Raw genomic sequence first — 13097 nt, 5'->3', positions numbered from 1 at the left:
TCCAAAAATGTGTCRTTAGCTGTTTACTGCTCTTACATGCCTTGCACATGCATTTCTGTACTGAGCTTGCAGACCACTTGGTGCTTATACCTGCTTGGGTCTCAGCAAGCTCTTCAGGATCTCACTTTTGGTATTCAGTCTCGTTTTTCAAGCAGTAATTGGAATTTTCTGTGAGCATGTGTGTCTCATGTTAAAGAGAGTGATGACAGARAATAATAAAATGAAAAGCCCTTTTCCCTCAGGGTAGGAAATCCTGAAATCTTTGTTCAAAACAGCACTGTGAACTCTAACTACAGGCTCTGTTTCTCCATCTCTTTGAGTYTGATATGTTGTCGTTTTTAGAGCAAGACAGTATAATTTCAGTAACTTTTCCACCTAATACAATGATTCAACAACTTGACTGCTTTTTCTGCAATGGAAAGGCCTCTGAAAGGTGCCACTGATTTTTCAAGGATTTCAGGGATTTTTATATGTTCACCCCTGCAGCCTTGTGGTAAATTACTGAGCAAGAGATAAATCAGTCATTCAAATCATTCTTCCCTGCCTTACACCAAAACACAGTCTTTAGGCTTCACCCTGCGGGRTTCACTTCATTTCTCCTTCCTAGGAGGGTCCAGGAGGTGAGAGGAATTTTTAGCTAGTCTGAAGCACCTTCCTTAGATACCTTTCGGTACTTACTGATACATTTGCTTTTAAATGGCAAAAATGATGAAGTCTTGATTTATGGTATCAAGTAACAGTTTCAGTCTTTCTGTGCCCGATAGAGAGAAGAAGTTCCAGAATGAGATATTTGAAGGACCTTAAAATGTGTTTGGTGCTTCAGTGATATATGAGTGTGTTAAACCATTATTTTCCTATTTGAAAATCCAGCCTGCTAGTGAAGTTCATTGCCTTGCAGTTGAGCAAATGCACAACTCYCTCGCTCTTCCTTGGGGTTAAGAAAGGAACAGTTTTCATTTACTGGTGGTGACATTTCTTTTCAGTGCTTCATGAGATTCAGCTCATGAGGAGTTCATTTATGACAAGGRCTCAGATGCAGAGGTTTTGAGATTCACGTCTTCAGCTTTGCTCAGCTGATGCCTGAGATGGTTGGGCAGATCATATCTATTAATCTGACCAAAGGAAAGCTTCCCCATTTACCCAGAGCCTGCCAGACCCACAGAGGTTCTTACCTGCTGCTGTCCCTTAAGTGTTTAAGCTTCCCATCCAGAGCTGTTTAAGCAAGGGGTTGAGGATGTTTGTGTGAGGAGGWGATACTATTTTTTTCCATCTGTCCTTAATAACTACTTGGATTTTGCCATAAGAGAGGCCTGGAATTTTCCCTTGTATTCAGCTCGTGCTGAATGACAYGATGCTGTCACACATCCGAAATAGAATTTCCGTAAGTATCTAGCGATGTCAAAGACTGTCCCCATTGACTTTCAAATGAGATTGTGCTTTTAAGCACTTCAGTCCTTTTTGTTCCTTGTGCTTTCAGCAGGAAAACAACCTGTGGCAGATGCTAGCGGCAACCCGCTTYGTTGGCATTGCTAACATATTTAACCAAATACCTCTGCCATCCAAGAAGATACCAAACCACTGCTTAGCAGGTCTTGTGCCYTATTTTGGATGACTTGGTCCCACATCCTTCCAATGCAGAGAGAAAAGAGCCTTTGCCGCTTTACATGGCATTGGGCATGCTGCCTGTGGTAGATCGTGTCTTCATATCAGGGTAATCTCTATCTGTGTTAGAAAAGTGAATATACAAGTGAGCAGCGAGAACTCTCTGAGTGTGGGGCAGTGAAGCCGAAGTAGGGTTAAAAAGAGGTGTGGGATATAAAACTTCCTGCATTGGCGTTTTTGTTACATTTCTATGAATATCTGCTTCATGYATGATCACATATGAGTCATCTCAGGTGTGAAGATCATGGGATGGGATGTCGCCACAGAGTGACCAAGCTAATTTGGTGTAATGACAGAAATGAGAGGGTTAGGTTGCTTTGCAACCATCACTACCATTTGCATTCAAAAATGAAGGTTGAGAGGAACCAAATACGGTTAGATTTGTCTAAGATCAGTGTGTTTWAAAAAAAAACGAAAAACAACCCCCAACCTAAACTAGTTCTCTATGCCTGCCAGACTTGGGGTTTAAAGTCAAATTTTTGTGTGAATGTGAAAATAAAGCAGAACTAAGAAAAACAAGTGATGATATTTCTCTCACTTTYCCAACTGGTAAACTAGTGGTCATCATTACATTACCTGTGAATTGGTAGTCTGTATCTGGATGTTGTCTAAGCCCAGAGGTGTGTAAGACCACTGGTACCCGAGTAAATGACCTGTTAATTGGAAAATTATTTGAAATCAAGAAAATTCCAAAAGTTTTAATAAAAGATATTTTAAACAAAAGATTTACGGAAGAGAAATAAATATATTTGATTTAAAAGAAGTGGACGTTTTTATACGAGCTTTAATTAGATTTTGACGGAATACATTATTTTAATGGTTTTTCATTAATGAAGCCTGCTCATTATTTAGGTTGTACAGTGGCAAGAAGGAAAAAGCAATCTCTGATTCTATTTAAGGAGCAGCCTGTGTTTTAAACTCTTAAAAACACTGCGGTAATTGACAGATTTTGCATAAGAAAAGGTTGTAGAATCGTTCTAGGAAGTGGCAAGTAATTTTAGAGGAGGACAGATGATAGTATCTCTGCTRTTAGGTGGTGTTTCAAATGTTGGGCGTTAAGAAAACGTTTTAGTAAGGTTTCTTCTCCATGCTCTGCTTTGAAGACCTTGGGAGCTAGCAGCTATTTGCTGCCAGCTTCAGTAGCAACAAGGTCACGTCACCAGAGACCGGCCCCTGGTCCCAGATCGGCTCTCGGGCCACCTCGGCCAACACCCGTCCGTCAGATCCTGCGTGTCCGTCAGACCCTGCCCTCGCGGATGGGGTTGCCTGACGCTCTGTTTACACGCATTCCCACCGCTCCAGTGGAAACGTGTATTATTTATTAACACACGTGAGGGCTCTTCACTTCTTTGGGTTTTGACAACTGAATTATTTGTCAGTCCTTAAAAGGCCRATTCAAATTCATCCCAAATTTTATTTGATTAAAACCATGATGTTTACTGCTTGTAAAATGAAATACCAATAGCTCTATGTTGCTCTGTTTCAGATGGCTAAATGTCACAGGAAGAACAAAGGGATTTTTTTTTTTAACTAGGTTTAAGGAAAACAGGGTCTTTATTTAGTGTCATGTTTTTATTTAAAAACATTTATTTAAAGTTCTAAAAAACAAAGAATTCAATATAGCAAGACAGGTGCAACTGCAAATGATTAATGATATAATTCTCAGTACTTTATAAAGTGTCTAACACTGAAGAGACTTATACAGTGCAGAATGGCAATTGTGCTTTGATGGAAGGAATAGGTAATCAATACCTGCAAGCTTAGAAAAAGTGTTCTATTTCCTCATCTAATGATATAGGGGTTTTTTGCAAGGCAAGGATGTCTGGAGCATGAGACACTTAAAAGAAGAATTAATTTGAAATCTGTAGTGGAAGATCAGTTTCAATTAAAACTACACTTGAATGTGCATGGAAAAAAAGCAGGCAGTTAGACTTAAGCCTTCTGATGGCTACYAGTGAATAAGTGAAGCCCGCTGCACTATTCTTGATTAGTTTTGTAGGCCTTGGAGCTCATTTTTTCTGAGTATAATGAGATATAATTTATTTACCTGGGTCTCAAATTCAAAAATTATTATTATTTATTTATTTTTTTGGTTTTTCTTACCTCCCCCTATCTTGTTTTCAAACTAATTGCTAAAGCCAGGATGGCCCCAATCCTGCRCAGCTGGGAGTGAAGATGTTGAGGTCGTGGCCTCCATTTCGGTCTAGAATTGCTGCCATAATGGTGTAGGTCATATTGCATGTAATAATTTGCATATCAAAAAGTTCTGAAAGAAATTAATGGGAAACCCAGTCATTTATAAAATCTTGTGCTGATTTTAACTAGCAGGTCTTGAACCTCTAAATCAGAGCTTAGCCTTATGACTGTAATTTGGGATGTCAGGACTTGAAACCGCAGCACCGGCACTAAGTTGGGGGTTTGAATTGCTGAGAGAGTTCCATTGCATTAGATTTTTCTTTAATAATTCAGCACCAGTACAGAAATGTTTTATGCATAGAAAACTAATACTATTGCATGAAGATAGAAGATACTGCTATGCTTTTTTTTTTTCTTTGATAAGTCATAGATTTAGAATCAAATGAAGCTACTGCATTTATAGGAAGAGATACATGACTATTAAACTAATACAGACAAGCAGACAAGCTGAAAAAAGACTTAGAAAACTCTTAAAAATGATAGAAAGTTATAATGCCTTTAGGGTTTGTGCAGTTAAAAAAAAATCAATGAGAATCAGTCCAAGGTACCTAAGTCACTTGAGGTCTTAATTCAATTGGGTATTTTGTTTGTTTACCCTTATGGCTTGCTTTATTTGTTTTGACAAGACAGTTTTCACTGCAAATTGGTTAAGAGCTGGCTCTAGTTAAAAAAAAAAAAAAAAAGTCTTTGTGACAAGATGCATGGAAATAACCCAACAGTCCCTGTTTAAATAAATCAGCTTGCTTACAAAAAAAAAGAAAAGAAAAAGATCTCTCCATTGACTAAAGGGTCACCAAGGTATTTAAAAAAAATTGAGTGCACAGCTCTTTCTGAATCCACAGCTGAAACCACTGTGATAGCCTCTGTGAGCAGAGCACTTTAAAAAAACCCATGCTATGTTTATAATGAAGCCAAAAAATGAGAGCTGGTAAGTTTGATGATTATGTGTAGTGTTAAACATTTTAGAGCAAATTCCTAAATTTCATAGAGTAAATGCAGYGTTATATGGAAAGTAAATCTGAATTGCTGTCCAATTCACTTGCAAAACAATTACTAAGAGCATCCCAAAGCAATAAAAGTCTATATAGGAGAGGAACACATTCAGTTTTCCCCAAGCAGGGCTTTTGATAGTTCTGTTCTCCTCAGTGGCGGTACATTGGGAGATGAACTGCAAGTGTCTTTTGCTGGCTATGCGGGCTAATCCTGAGATGAAGAAAACTGATTTTTTAACTGGGCAGGTGATGTAAATGATTTTTAAAGGATATTGCAATTTTGTCTAATTGCAGTTGAAAATAAAACACTTAATTGGGTTTTTTTGATTGACAGTCTTTTAGTGTGATGTGCACAAAATCTTGCTATTGATKAAGCATCCTAAATGAGCCCACAGCAAGACAGCAGTGGTGCATTTCACAACTGGACTCATGAAAATCCAAGGACCACAGCAGCTGGCGTTCAGCTGCTGGGTTTGGGTGGCACTAATTGAATTTACATATGCTTGTATGGAAGRGCAATAAATGCATATTAGCACATCATGCGCTTATTTATGCCTGTTGAACAGACATGCTGCCTTACTATTTCGAAGGTGTGATGCAGATACGACATCAGATGTTGTCTGGTGGATGGTGCTCTGCAGCAGGCCTCAGGAGACCAGAGTTCGACCCTGGGCTGTAACTCGGTCTTGCCAAGGGAGCTTGGGTGGGTAGCACCCGTTCTCAGCCCATTGATTGCCCTGTCTTTATCTGAAATGACAGTACTGATACCTTCTGTAAAGCACTTCAGGAACTGCAAAAGGAAAGTGCTTTGTGAGAACTCTGCGCTGTTGTTTCAGGAGCTTAAACCACTGTTTGCACTGATAGGAAGGTAGTCTCTGTTAATACAATTTAAGAGTTAGAGAAGGAGGTCATAAGAAAAGTTGGAATTTCACTGGAGATCCTACTCTGCATGCTGTAAATCCAGTAATGCTGCTGAGGTCTCTGGTGGTCATCTCGAGCCAGTATGAGGAGGGGAGGACAAGGCCTTTACCTTAAATTTTTATGGATTATTCATGTTGACTGTTTGTGCTGGAGTGTCTTGTGGAAGGGCAGGYTGAGCTGGGGCCAGGGTGGTTGACCTCTGGCAGATGAGGTCTGCRCTGTCACCTCTCAGCTCCACTACTGGAAGTTGCATGTTGGCCAACGCAAGGCAACTCCTGCCTTGCTGAGCATCACTGGTGAGGGCGAGGAGTGGTCCAGCCTCTCCATCCCCTTCTGCAGTCTCCAGTTTCCCCTTTGAAGCCATGGTACCCTCTGCCATCCTTGGCCGGGCGGCTGGCAATGGGCAGGCACACTACTCGTGCTTACATTGCTTACCAGAATGCAAACTCCTTCCTGCATTTTTTTTTTTTTTTAAAAAAAAAAAAAAAGGGGGGGGAGTAGAGGGGTGCAGAGGGGAAGAGAAGCGCCAGTTTGACTGTGTCTGCTTTTGGTTTGTGTAGTGTGTTACGCATGGCTCTGATGTGCCCAGGTGCTGATGTCTTTGCAAGACACTGCTCATGGATCTGTGGAGCTTCGCATTTACTGCTAATATTTGACTTGACTTGTTTCAAAAGAGTAATCTACATGAGGTGAAACAAGACTTTGTTAATCAGGAAAAAAAGGAAAATGAGAAAAGAATAGCAGAAGAAAGCTTCACAGTTGTTTTTCTGAAAGGTCATCGTTGTCTTTACTTCTTCCTTCTAGTGTTACTTTTTTTTGTTCCGTAGCTGCTTTGTTTGAATTTACCAATATCTCATTTAACCTAAATTCTTTCTGCTCTTCTAGCTTCAAAACTTCCAAAAGAAATGAAATCGTTAATTAAGATTGTATTATCTAAGCAGAGTATTAAAYAAACATGAATTAATGGGTTGTTGGYACATTATTTATCTCATGTAAAAAGGTAAACGATATACTAATGTGTTGTGGCTGAAGCTTAGGAAAGCTCCTGTAACATTGTGCTAATTCATAACATACACATCAGGGGAAATTGCAGATAGTTTTACAGAACAGCAATTAAAAAAGGCCATTGTTCGTTACTGCTAGAGGCAAAGTTTGAGTACTGCATAAAGCTATTGGATTTCGATCTCTTCATAAGTTTACAAGTCTTAACCTCTTTCAAATGTCAGAAGTAGAACAGCAGTGGAGTTACCTACAGAGCTTAAATGCTTGATCCTCTTGCTTGGAGTTATCCAGGACTATTGAGCTACAGGAATATTAATTGGGTTGGTATATTTTAACAGGTACCTATGGTCCCGAACACTGGGTCACTTCCAGTGAGAAGTGCGGAGGGTATCACCAGTCTCCAATCGACATTGTAGACCATCAGGCGCATGTTGGAGAYGAGTATCAAGAACTGCAGCTTGATGGTTTTGACAATGAATCTTCTAACAAGACTTGGATGAAAAATACAGGAAAAACAGGTATGTTCTTTTCTGTTTGTCTTCGTAGCCTGCATGCAATCTATTAAAAATTCAAGCCATGTTCTACCCTTCTCCTCCTCCTTTTTTATTGTTTTGTTGTTCGGGATTTGCTTTTTTCTTCTTCTTTTTTTTTTTTTTTTTTTACATAGTTTCCCAGTAACAGCCACCTATCTCTACCTTTGCATTCTTAGCAAAGCCAGTTCTGCAGATTAACTTTAAGAGCTTTTTATGTTTAGGCTCCTTCTCAGTATGAAATAATTCTCTTGGTAGCCAGTTGTTCCTCAGAATAAAAGGCTGTGCAAGAGTTGCAAGGTGTAACCTTGAATTATCAGCTTTGGGAGACTGTAGTGGCTAATCCAAAAGAATGCGGAGAGGCTCAGGCCCTTCTGCAGGAAAGGAGAAGGAAGTCTGGGAGTCAGAAAGTTTTAGAGAAAAAGAGCAATAATTGCTCAGAGAAGCAGGGGCTTATTAATGTGTTTCTGATATGATTATGGTGCTATGTTCTTCTCTGAACTGAATCTTCTTCTGCTCTGTCTGTTCTGGCTTTTAGAGAAAAGCACAGTTGGAGAGTACTGCTTATTTTTACCAAAACAGTTCACCAAAAGGTCAAGGTTGATTTATATGCAAAGCTGCATGCATTTGATTACTCTTTAAATCTAAAAATGTAAAAAGCAGAAATTATAAGGCCACCTTCTTCATTTGACAAGGTCAAATATTTTAAGGGAATTGGATTAAACTGCTAATTAATTCAATTTTATTTATTGGAACTATATTTTTATCTTTATTAACATACAACATGAATCTCTGCAGTGCTTTATGTAACATGTCTCTAGTCAAAGGTCTGCTAGCAAAACCCAGGGCATGTACCTGTGCCAGGAGTCTGCAACRTAGCTGTGCACGCAGCGCGACTGCGGATACACGCGCTGCTTCCGGGGCCGTTTTTGGATCCGAGTCACAACGTGGAGGCCGGCAGGCATTTTAGATCATATTCCAGTGTTTCGAGAAYGTAGCAAGAGTTGAGGGTTTTTGCCCCGAAGATGAGATGGAGTGACAGGCTGTGATCCTGCTTTGCTTCACCGCAAAGCAAATCTAGTTCCTGTACGCCACCACGAAACAGAGTTGGGTTTCTAATGCATTGCTGAGGGGTTTCCAGCTTCAGGAAGAAATGACTGTGTTTGCTTTGAAATCCCAAGTTTGTCGCCCTTTGTAGCAAAGGGAGGTTCTGGGAAGGCTGAATGCGATGGAAATTTGGTGCTTAATTAATCCATTCATGTTATGCACCCTGCCCCTTTGGTCACAGAGGGGTGCTTGTAGTAACCAGCAATAAGTGTAATTAGAAATACCAAGGAAGAGCAATGTTGCTGTTCTTCTTGGAAAGATGCTAATGATACAGTGCATGTATAATAGGAACGTATTGCTGCATGTATAATAGGAAACCGTGTTGAACTGAAAGGCACCAGCAATTTTTCCCGTATTCCTGCAGCTGGTAACGAAAGCCGTATCTTGAGTTTCCTCTGCTGGGTGATTTTAGCACTACTGCTGTATTTGATTTCCTCACCYATTGGGGTATGGATTTTTGCTGACAAGTTATTGCTTCTCAGGGCAACAGTAACTGTCACTTTTCTTTGGTAACTTACAGCCTTTTACTGGTAACATGAAGACTCTTTTTGCCTTGCTGTCATCTCTGATTTCTTCTGCGCAGCTCTTAACTCCTCCCTTATTTTATCGAGTCCTGCACCTTTTTTTGGTTTTCAGGTCTTTTGAAGCAACTTGTGTGGGATTAGTTTTTAAGGTGGTAAGTGGCAAAGCAGCAAATGAAGCAGAAGGTTTTGGCTGGTGGATAGGAGGCAGAGGCAGGTTCTGCTTCAAATCACGATGTACTTTGGGAGCAGAGTCCTGGGGCGGATGACTGGGTGAGGCCTTCAGGTTGCCAATTGACAGACACAGCTGAGTATCTGTTTAAGCAAYGGCAACGGATGCAGAGGGCATTTCTTAGCTATTAATGACTGGATAAAAGAGGCAGGGGTCCAAGGGAAAGCTAAAGGCCCTTAACCTARATGCTCATTAACGGGCAAGAAGTGTCAAAGTGTCTTCCTTGGATTATTGTTACCACTATTAGACTAGAAATCTTTTTTTTTTTTTAAGTTTGAAAAGAGAAATTAATTATTTTTATGCTCTGAGATGTTAGAAGATAAAGAGGTTATTGCTCTATAGATATCTTGTATTCTTCTCACCTCCCACTGCCCATCTCAGCTAAGGGGCAGTAAATGTGCACAAAGCAGAGCTTCATTCAGAAAATGAAAGCAGCTTCGTTAAGCCCCRTCTTGACTAGAAATGTTCTTGTGCRTGATTACTTGGGCACCCTTTTTTCAGCTCGCTTTAGTTATGTATGTATATTTATATATATAATCTGTTTTTTTTCTGGGTTGATTCTTTGCTGCGTGCTCTACAGAAATCACTGGATAAGAGCAGTGGCTCGAGAAGCCCGGTAATAGGATGTTCGGTTCTTCCAGTTCTGGGAGACAACTAGAAATCCCATGGAGGTGAAGGAAGCCCCCAAATTGCTGGCGATAAGGGGATACTGCTAAGATGGGAAGGTGATGGGAACATGTGTTGTACAGCTCAGCAGTGTAAGAAATACTGGAAAATGAACAATTAGATGAACATTTCAGATTGTACATCCTCCTAATTATCCTTTTAATTATTCATCTAAAACAAGTAAAATGACCCCTGACAGAGCCATAAATGATTTAGGAACTATCAAATATTTATTAGATGCAACTGAATCCTCACAGAGATTTTCAACAGATGCACAAGAATCTGCTTTGCTGTATTGCTTATCCCCTACGATTTTGTGTATAGAATTTATAACCAATTGAATGAGATTTTCAGTATTTAAAATACTACTGAACCCATTGAGAAGTTTCTAAGGGAAGCAGAGAGCAGTGATGCTTTTAGTCATTCAGGTTTCACAGATTTGGTGTAAGGAGACAGTGGCCATTAGAAATCCCTTGTCTATTAGGGACAATATCCTACAGCTAGTCCCTCATCACTGTTCTTCCTACACAAATGCTTTGAAGTAAAGGGAGTGTCAAAAGAACCAGAAATCATGGAAGAAAAGAGCCCTGTGATGTCACTGGTGCCATTTGGAAGCACCTAATGCAGTTAGACATTCAGACATTTTTAACATAAAAAATTTAGTGCTTAGATGTTTCTGAATTGCACCTGAGATGAGGCTTCCTTAGACAACTGCCTGTACTCATAGTGAGGGCAGCACTAGTGCTGCAGAAGGTCTAGCCTGCAGCAGGAGCAGTGATTCACCAGTGGAAGAATAGCTTGTATTTCACAACTAGCTTTTTTGTTTTTTCAGCAGAGAGTAAAATCCTCCCTTTTATATAATAAAAATAGATTTACATTAATGTTCCTGTTGTGATGACACAGTTGGATTGAGAGCACAGAAGAATCTGTGTGGGTTATGCTTCTCTCGTTAAAAAATCTTTAATCGCAGGATTCTGGGCATAGTAAGTGATGGTCTGCAATGGCTTTCAGAAGAAAATTCTAGTTCTAGTTCTATTTTTAAGCAACCTTTTTGACAGGGACAAGAAGAAAGGGTTTTGTAAGGAGCCATTCCTAGGAATTGTGCATATTAGAAGTGGGAGATGTTAGAAAAGCGTGGTGAGAGTATGCACATAGGAATTTTGGAAAGCTCGATTCAGGTCTTAGTTTGACCATAGGCCTCTCCTGTAACATATAACATCTTCCAGACAACCACCACCAGACCACTTTACTTGCTTTCTGTTAGGACCCGGGGCTTTTATTGACCTGCGAAATACAAAGGCATTTGGAAATGAAAAGAAAAAGATATTTCTTTTGACCTTTAATGAACCAAATAACATCGGAGTTACTGTAATAAAACCCAGTTCTTGTGAAGGGCTTTTCATGAGTGAGTCTCCAAAAAGTCACTGACATTCTCCCTTTCTCCAGAAAGGGGAAACAAGGAGGTGGAGGAARGCACCCACCACCTCTGACAGTAGAGGTGGAGCTGGGGCACAAGCCTTTCCCTTCCTCCCCCACCAGACTAGGAGTCCAACAAACAGAGGMTCTGTTCTTCTCCTGGTTTGTGATCTGCAGACCTTCAGTTATTTGCAGGGCTGAGACATGTGGTCAGTTCTTAGTCCCTGGAACCACATTAAACAGTCTTTTGATAGTTTGCCATTTAAATTTTAATCAAAGTTCAGTGAAGAGGGCAGAAAGTCCTTGAGAAATTTGGAGGTTCTTTGTGATGTTCTGTTKTCTGTGTAGCTTCCTAATCACTTCCCTAATTAGCCAGCATTACTTGTAGCTTAAAAAAAAAAAAAAAAACTATAAGGAGAAAAATGATCCCTCCACCTTTTAGTTACATTAGAAAAAAAATGCTTTAGAATAATGAGCAACAGCTAAAAATGCTTCAGAAAAACTGTGCTAAGCCTGTCTTTCTCCTTGTCTTGGATGTACAGTTGCCATCCTTCTGAAGGATGAGTATTTCGTGAGTGGCGCCGGGCTGCCAGGCAGATTCAAGGCAGAGAAAGTGGAGTTTCACTGGGGTCAAAGCAACGGATCGGCTGGCTCTGAGCACAGCATCAATGGCAAAAGGTTCCCTGTTGAGGTAAGTGGAAAGACACACACTTATGTTCATGAAAAAAGTAAAACTGAAATGTATTGCAGTAGTTTGAGATGGCTGTGAAATAGGGCARTGTTTCCTTCAGTGAACATATCACTTTAAAGGCCCTTCCGGCCCTCGCAGCACTCTATCTATCATCTCTTATGTGCTTTTGCGATGTCAGCTTTGAGCTCTGCTTTGCTCGCCTTGCCAGCTTTTACGTCCCATGGGTTAAGTTTCAAACAGCCACTTTTCTGGTTTCTCCCATAAGCTTTTCATGTGTGGGAAGATCTCCTTGCAAATATCCACAAAGTGACCTCATCCTCCTCGAAATCTTTTCTTTCCCATGGTGCTTGCAAACAAGCAGCTAGCTGCAGTTTGGGAGCCGTTGTGCAGAGCCCGCCGTCTTTTGTTGGTACTAGTTCCTTGCACGCGTACAACCCTCTCTCTGTCTGCATTCAGCTGCTGTTGCTCGTCTTGTACCACCAGTACMTTGGGATAGACCTGCACAAACAGCTCCCATCCCAGCGCTGTGAGCTGTTGATGCTGAAGGCTGTACTGCTGCTGGAGCAAGGGCTCAGCTGGGGCACTGCACCTTGCCAGCGTGGCCGAGGTCGGGGCAGAGGGTCCTTGCGGCTGCAGCTGAGCGCCAAGGCATTGCTTGGATGGTGAGGACAACCTTTGTGTCCTGGCTGCCGTGGTGCCTAGCGTGGTGGGGTCTTGGATGGTGCCCATTAGCTCTGGGTCTGTCTGTGTGCAGTGTGATCTGGTTGCTGTGTTAGTTTGTTGCTGCTTTTTACTTTATACGCAAGGTTTTGCGTATTTCCAGGCCAATGTTACCTGGAAATACCTTTGCGTACCAGAGATCAGATGAGCACCTTCARAGTAGTTTGTGTGGGTGGGATGGACTTCTAAAGCACAAAGGGAGGTTGTGGCCAGCTCCTGTGCTTCACTGACAACCACCATTCTCATCTTTTTGCTCCAGCTCCCCCATCACATGAATGAGAAACCATCTTTTCCTTTCCCACTTCTGTCTGACTCCTTGAGGTGGACTGAGAGTCTGTGAGGCAGGGATTTTTCTCACGAACCGTTGCAACAGCTCGCAGCTTGGTGGGGCCGTGATTTCCCATGCCTGGTCTCCCCTGCACGCAYAGAGCAAAAGCCCGA

General features: G+C 41.1%; 1 protein-coding gene across 1 annotated transcript in view; it reads left to right on the top strand.

Moving 5' to 3' along the window:
- PTPRG (protein tyrosine phosphatase receptor type G) overlaps positions 1 to 13097 on the top strand; it is a 342342-nt gene that overhangs the window by 147364 nt on the left and 181881 nt on the right. Inside the window, exons 4-5 of the mRNA XM_085300014.1 lie at positions 7112 to 7291; positions 11788 to 11936. Of these exons, the coding sequence (XP_085156140.1) occupies positions 7112 to 7291; positions 11788 to 11936 (329 nt within the window). The remainder of the gene's footprint in view (positions 1 to 7111; positions 7292 to 11787; positions 11937 to 13097) is intronic.

Source organism: Rhea americana, unplaced genomic scaffold (genome assembly GCF_003343005.1).
Source record: "Rhea americana isolate MKP2758 unplaced genomic scaffold, rheAme1 scaffold_16, whole genome shotgun sequence".
NCBI classification, from domain to species: Eukaryota; Metazoa; Chordata; class Aves; order Rheiformes; family Rheidae; genus Rhea; species Rhea americana.
The sequence above is the reverse complement of the archived record's forward strand: the minus strand, read 5'-3'. Positions and strand labels throughout refer to the sequence as shown.